Below are 7,515 nucleotides of genomic sequence, written 5' to 3' on the forward strand. Positions count from 1 at the left end.
TTGATTTGTCTTTCGCTTCGTATTTCTAAGAATTGACTCTATAAATAAATAAAAAAAAAAAAACAAACACAACGCTTCCCACCCACAAGCTGTAGACCGAGTGCAGAATCTTTGTGATGATACTTTCCAAACGTGCATACCTATAGAAATAAATCCAATTCAATAAAGGATGGAAAAAAAAAACAAATGATTTCCACTACGACTAAATTCAAATGCTGTGCTTAATCATTTATTATATTAGTACAGAGCAATAAACAATGTACGGTGATGATTAATCTGTTAATATGTTTTTATAAGCGGGTTCATATGCACTTTTGGTAAGCATCAACACTGATCTGGCAACACTAGTGCGCATCTTTCCAATGTGGTAAAGATCCAGATCAGCCCTGGGACCTGGTAGCCTAATTAAACTACCTCAAGGTTTTGCCAAAGCCCAGGGTACTTCGGAAGAAATCAACGGATGCCATAATTTTTTTTTTGTTTATTAATTTATTTGGTAAGGCTCAACCGAATTAACTTAACGGAGCCGAGGATTCTTGGTCACTATACAATACATCTTAAAAATATAGTCAAAAGATACAACACAATAAACACTTTATCTTCCGCTATCCAAAAAGCCTCCTCCATCAGAACTGGAGCCGCTTCCAGTAGTTTCATTGTATGGCAAATTGTTGTACGCCAACGAGGGGCAAAGCGCGTCCATTGCAGCAATGGACGCAAAACGTGGTCAGCACTCACACACTCATCACGAAACGGTTGCTTTCCAAAGTCGACGACGCATCGACCGAAAGAACTGCTGATGAAGAACAATGAGGAGGACCACACAATGGTTGCTGCCGAGAAAACAGACGATCGCGTAGCACACATCGAGAGTGGTCTGCTTTTGTCGACAGCCGAGTGAACACTGAGGATGCCATAATAATATCGGGAATTTTAAATAACGTTCGATCAAAATAGTTAACATATGTGAGCGTAGTCCTACGTCAACTGTTCGTACAACCCCATTCGGGTGTCCCTTGTAGTTTTTTTTTTATTAGGGTAACCATCATTTAGTATTAAGTGTCGAAAGGTCAATGCTTCTTCAAACCATGTCGCCAGGAAAATACTTGATGCTAGCTGTGTGTAGGTATAACATGATTACTTTACCGCAAATGTTTATTTAAAGGATTTCTTTGCATGTCTTGTTTTTAATTTGGTGAATAAGTTATTAAATGTTATCAATGCAAACAACCCACTACTGCCTACTGGTAGCGTCTAAAAACTGGCAAACCATGTTGCGCCACCACAATATTTTAGTCCGTTGTTTTCTCTTTCTCGTTTCTGTCTTCGGTACACAGTTAACAATATGACGCTTTTTAGCAATGATTATTATGAATCATATTATTTCGCCTATCATACCGATGTCCACCATTTGCCGACAAGCTTCCACCAACTATAGTTGACCATTCCGATAAATAGCACTACTGAGTACGTCGTTAACTATACAGATTTTGTTTCATCCGTTTTGTCAAAACCCATCAAAGGTGGTTTTCAATGATAATCTTCAATCTTTGGAAATCCATTTGCTCAAATTAGCATTCCACTCGCTATAAACTATTTCAAAAGGCAACTCTCAAAAAGCTATGAATCGGGGAAAAAGGGATCTTACTCACATCAATAACAACAACAGTTTAAAGACGTCTTTGCAAAGCTAAGGAGAGGGATAAGCACTAATATGGTTAATCTTGTTTTAAACATTCTTATAACGTTAGATTGCTTATGAGAAGGAAGAAATTTTTTTGTCTGTGGGATTCGGAAAGATTCGTGTAAGAAATTTCACTGGAATGTACTGTTCAAATTCGCCTTGGAAAAGTATTTTTTTTCTGCGTGCTGTTTAGTTATTCTGTTGCCATCAGTCTCAAACAAATATAATCGTTCACCATCATTCCGAAGAAATTGAAAACTTTGGTTCAAATTCCTAAAATAATTTCAATACCAAAACCTGGCGATCAGCTCTCGACTACCTCGCATATGCCACTCCATATTTTCAAAATGATTACACATAAACAAAAATTAAAAACGAAACAGCCTTTTCATTGGATTCATGTTTACTGTATTTCAATATTATAGCAATCCTTATCTACCGGTACCGTAGAAGGGATTAGTTCAAACCATTCCTATGTAGCTCGATGCTGAATAAAACTCAATAAGCCCTTGTATAAGTATGCCGATTGGATGTACTTTTAGGTAATTTCGACTCTAAAGCTAAATGAAAATAATTGGGTGTAATAGGGCTAAAGTAACAAGAAACATTTTGCAACGAAAAAAGGCTACTGATTGCTATTGAAAGGATAAAAACAAAACCTTCTCGCTTCTACACTTGCAATAATAATTAAATAAATAGGTATATATGCAGAAAATTTAGCTACGCATGCTTACTCCAGTTTGCTCTCTCACACTCATTCTCAGTCTCTCGGTCCTCTCGTTCGCTTTCAATTTTGCATTCTTCACATAGTCGGTTGAAGATCCAGTCTGTTCTCACTCGCAAAAAGAAGGCAACGCAACCTCCGTGATCACTCAGATCACCCACCGCAGACACGTGGATTTGCGCTGAGACAAAACAAACGTCCAAATGACCGCTCACACACTTCCTCCTAATGCATACTTCTAGTGCTGACCGTTGGCTATCGCTGCCAGACTGTAGCTGGAAGCAGGTCGCGAACGCGAATCAACAAACTCCTCCTCATTATCTTCCTCCTCCTCCTCATCATCATAGTCTTCCCCGTCGTCTTCGGTTTCCGACAGTTGATTTCTCGAGTTGAGTCCAGATCTGAGCAAATTAGAGCGCTTCATTGGTGGCGAATCCAGCACCGAATCCGGACTGTCCCCATCTTCGTCACCGTATTCGTTCAAACTGCTGTTGCTTCCGCCGTGGGGGCTTCCCGGTGGGCTAAGGGCCGACGTCAGCTTCTTCTTCGAGTCGGACCAAAAGTTTGAGATTCGACTGTCCTTGCCGAACATCAGCAGGAACGTCCGGATGAAGTCGGTGGATTTTTCCTCCCATTTGCTGATGATGTCGCCCTTGCCCTTCTTCACCTTGTCCTTCAGTTCGTCCATCTTATTCTGGAAGCGGAACTTCTTCTCCGACAGGAATGACACGTTCAGTTCTTTGGCTGTATACCCGCGGGCCAGGTTTCGCCGCACGTACATGTCGTAGTCCTTGACGATCCGAGCGACGATGTCGGACGTGCTGACGCCTTCGGTTCGCTCCGTCGCAACGAACATTCCGCGGGCCTTGATGATGGCATACAAGTCGTTGCAGTCGTCCGAGCTGTACGGAATTTCGTCGTGGGCCACAAAGTCGATCTTGTGTGTCTCCAGGAAATCATCATCCAACTCCCAGGGGGCATCACGGACGATCTGCGGGCAGAGAACATGAGGGGAAAAAGGTGGGTTAGTTGAATGTCTTGGAATTACCGATTGATTGTTGGAATGGTCTTAAATATGAGTACTAATTTTAAAATCGAGCAATTCCTTTGAATCTGGATAACAGTGGATGTTCTTTTCCAGCATATTTATTTAGTAGGCTCATTGTCTCTTGGAGCGAAACGGAGCCGAAGGACTATTTTTTTGTTTTCAATACAATTCACATCATGATTTTGTTTCATCAATCATCTGTGGATTTTCTAAACATCATAGTATTGGGCGAGTTTTGCAGAAAGATCTCACATAATCGATCTATTTAAATCAATCTATTTTTTCGAATTGATCATTTTTTAAGAATAATGCCAGATTTCATTGAGCTCCGTTAATATGTGACTTCCCTAGGAATCCCCCCTCCCCCTCCCCGACACGGTGTTTGGAAAGCCCTAGAATCCCAGCAGATCCTAGAATATCTCCAAAAAGTATCTGAACTTCAAATTCTTATGGAAGGTTCATAAACATCCCCTGGAAAATACCAAAAATATTCCTGCAAGGTTTCTTATCATTCCATGGATAATCCTTGAGCATCACAGTGATCGAGAAAGTTCAGACGACGCGAAAGGTCATTCATTATTACTGAAAGGTCATTGAACCTCTAAACATCTCCGAGAAGCCTTACATTTAAATGTAAGGATTTCCCATTCATAGAACTTCTCTAAAAATCTAGTTAGCTGGCTGAATTTCCCTGCAAGAGTTCTGATGATCCATAGAATCCTGAACATCCTCAGGAGTTCCTGTTCTATCCCTGAACATACTCGAAAGTCTTTAAATTTTCCTCCGATGGTCCTCAACCCCCGAAGGTACCTGTGCACCAAATAACGTTGCTGTTCATCCTCCAAAAAGGTCGTTGAGCATCTTCATATTGCCTGTAGCCACACATTCCCCATCAACCGTCCCCTAACATCTATGAAGTACTCCAGAAGGGTTTTGAACCCATACTGGGAGGTACTTGAACAACTTTCGGAAGACATTGGGACATTTCTGGGTGAAGTTTGAAAAAAATTCTGGAAAAAATTGGAAAACACTTCCAGCGGAAGCCAGAAAGACTTCTGAAGGTATTTCGAAAACAGTTACAGGGGAAGTCGCGAAAATCTTTTGAGGGATGCGAAAAGTAACTCCCGAAAGAAGTCAGTTACAACTTCCAGGGAAGTCGGAAGCCTCGAGAGAACCTTTCAGTTTTATAATAAAACAGCAAAAAAGGTTATCTTCCATTAAATTCCACTTAATTTATTTTGATACAAGTGGATGAGTATTTAAAGGGGTCAGATTTTGGTAAGTCTTTAGTGAGAATGACACTGATGAAGACTTCACATTGTAGTCGAAATACGTATTTGTCATGAATACCAAAATTATTTAAGTGGAATTAAATGGAAGATGATTTGCTGTTTTATTTGAGAATCAGGCTGAAAATCCAATTTCATTACTTCATTTCAGTTTAATTTAAAAATATTTTCGAAGAAGTTTGGAGAACTTCCAGATGAATTCGAAAAAGAAACCTGTGAAAATTCGTAAAAAAAAGCTTCCTGAAGTTGGAAAAGCTTAATCCTCAGTAGAAGGAAGCTGGAATAAAATTACCCTGGGATGGATCAGAGAAAGCTTTTGGAGAATGCCGGAAAAACTTCCAACGTATGCCAGAAGAGTTTTAAGTTTCAATTTGTCAAAAATAAATCCTGAAGAAGCCGAAAGAATCTTCCAATAACAGATAGGGGAATTTACGTATTCTCGGCAACCTAAGCAGCGACCTTCTTTCTATAGCCTTTTTCTCTATGGAACGCACACATATGCAGTATTGGTTTGTTTACAATCTTTTGCTGCCAGCTGCTCTAACAATTTCAGTCGAAAGAATTGTCAAAAACTGTTTTGAAACGCTTTTACAAAGCTCCAATCTTCTCTAGTGAGAGCGAGTATTGTCGGCAACCAGTTTTTCTTCGGCAACCGTTCCATTTGAACTGCATGTAAATCTGCTGTTCTATTATCGGCAACTCGAAATCAGCTACAATTTGTAGTGCGTGTGTTTCATTTCAAGAAAACCTTGCTAGATTGCTTTTTCTCAGTGGTAAAAATATAGTAAAATTGAATCTGAAAGCATGAAGAATCGTTTGCATGCATTCAGCGAAGTGTTTTCGTAAGAAAATCAAGTGAAAATAGTGTTTCAATTTGGGTTGCCGAAAAAAGTCTGTCATGCCGAAGCCGTCATTTCCCCTATGTACTCTCGGGCGATGCCAAACAGAATTCTGGAAGACTTCGGAAGAAAAGTCGGGAAAAAATCGGAAGAATCTTCCAGGGGAAATCGGTTGAAAATTTCGGAAGAAGCTCAAAGAAACTACCGAGATAAGCTTAGAAATGAGGTCGAAAACAATTTCCAGGAGAACCCAGAAGAAATTACCGAGGGAAATAATTTGAAGCAAAACTACATCCGGAGGAAGTTGGACGAAGATTCCGAGACAAAAAGAGAAACTTCTGGGCAATGTAACAAGAAACTTCTGAGAAAGGAAGAAGAAAACACCTATTGGGAAGTGAAGACAATTTCAGGAAAAGCCTGAATTTAAAAGATGAACATTCAGATTAACCCATCTGGTTACTGAATATAATTATTTCCAGATGCCCGGGAAGAGCTGCTGTTTCCTGAAGGCCGGGAAATGGAAACACTACTCAGAATTGAATTTTCTCGAAATTGCCTTAATAATATCATTAGAACTTTCTAAAAATTCATCAAAGGACTTATTTAGAATATTCACAATCCACATGGAATTTTCCCCAGAACTACCTAAAACATCTACTATGAACTCACACAATTTACTCGGAATACTAATCAAAACTCTCTAAGAGCTCTTCCAAAAACTCCCTTGAAAATTTTCGCTGAAATGCCTTCTTGTTATCCCTAGAATTCATTCTAAAATCTCCGCAAAATTCTTTGTGACTATCTACTTCAGGGTTTTTACAGTTTTTCAAGATCCCGAATCTCATTTTTCCAAAAAGAGGACAAAGTATATTTTTCCCGATTTGTCGTCATAATTCACGGGCTTTTCCCGGTGATTTCAAATTCCCTGCAACCCCCCTCCCCAGATAGAAGTTCTGACTACACCACTGTAACAATGCTATAGAACGCTAGTCTAAAGTGCAAGTGAGATCTCAAACTTGGGAGTACTCCAGACAAGGAGAAATTCTCTAGAGTTAGTGGTATGAAAAGTTTTATTGGTTCTAAAATTAAATACAACCAAAGATTTCAGTCATCGAGTTTGCGATCAAACGCTGTCAAAATAGATAAGCGGATTAAGAGAGGATTCCAAGCCGGAGGCGCTGAGGCGTTCTGTTGTAGAGCATCACTCCGGCAGATCAACCGACCCTTGTACTAACGGACTCACACAGCGTCATCCAGGCCAGGGCGTCACAATATCAGCTTCAATCGAGCAAATCGATGCGACGAAGAGACTGCTGACTTTCTTTTTCTGTTAAAGTCGAACAGCTTCGCAGCATTCTAGAACCTCAGTCGGCGTGCACAAACAAATGTTCAATCGCTTGTCTCTCTTTCTCCCGTCGCTCCATGGGTCTTCCTTTCAAGCTTCGGTGAAACGGATGAGCGAAAGAGCGCTCGACTTTGATAGTTTTCTCTTTCATGAAACACATCAACAGAGGTTTCATGACGTATATGACGGAAAATGAAATAACACATTTAAAGCATATCTCACGTCAAAACACTTGAAGATTACACGTAATATTTTTAATTTATGATCGAAAACGGGACATACCGCATTTTAAACAAATTGAAAGAGCGGTGATAGAGTGTTCGTGAAAGGGGATTGAAAGCCATAATGAGGTTTCGTTTAACTAGAAAATCGACGTTAGTTACATTGAAAGCGATGAGCAAAGCAACGACGAGAAGTTCCACAGCCAGCCTTTCCTTCTAAGCGTCCTGCTTTTTTTATTTTCGTTTCTTGCTGATAGTCTAGCTAGGCGTTATAGAAATGAAGCGTCGAACACGTATGTATGAGAGAAACAAAACACGAGTTCATTTTAGAGCTTCGAAAATGTAGAACCCTGATCCAGGCGCTG

At 40.0% G+C, this 7,515-nt stretch overlaps 1 protein-coding gene across 4 annotated transcripts in view; it reads right to left on the minus strand.

The window, feature by feature from the left end:
- Window positions 1–1,115: 1,115 nt before the first annotated feature.
- Window positions 1,116–7,515, minus strand: part of LOC135697683 (choline-phosphate cytidylyltransferase B-like) — a 95,363-nt gene continuing 88,963 nt past the window's right edge. For all 4 annotated transcript variants that reach the window (XM_065217462.1, XM_065217471.1, XM_065217457.1 and 1 more), the window contains one exon: window positions 1,116–3,399. In XM_065217462.1, coding sequence (XP_065073534.1) covers window positions 2,647–3,399 — 753 coding nt within the window. In that variant the 3' untranslated portion in view covers window positions 1,116–2,646. The remainder of the gene's footprint in view (window positions 3,400–7,515) is intronic.

Source organism: Ochlerotatus camptorhynchus, unplaced genomic scaffold, assembly GCF_037179485.1.
Source record: "Ochlerotatus camptorhynchus isolate MF236.1 unplaced genomic scaffold, CSIRO-AGI_Acam_v1.1 ptg000007l, whole genome shotgun sequence".
Lineage (NCBI taxonomy): Eukaryota > Metazoa > Arthropoda > Insecta > Diptera > Culicidae > Ochlerotatus > Ochlerotatus camptorhynchus.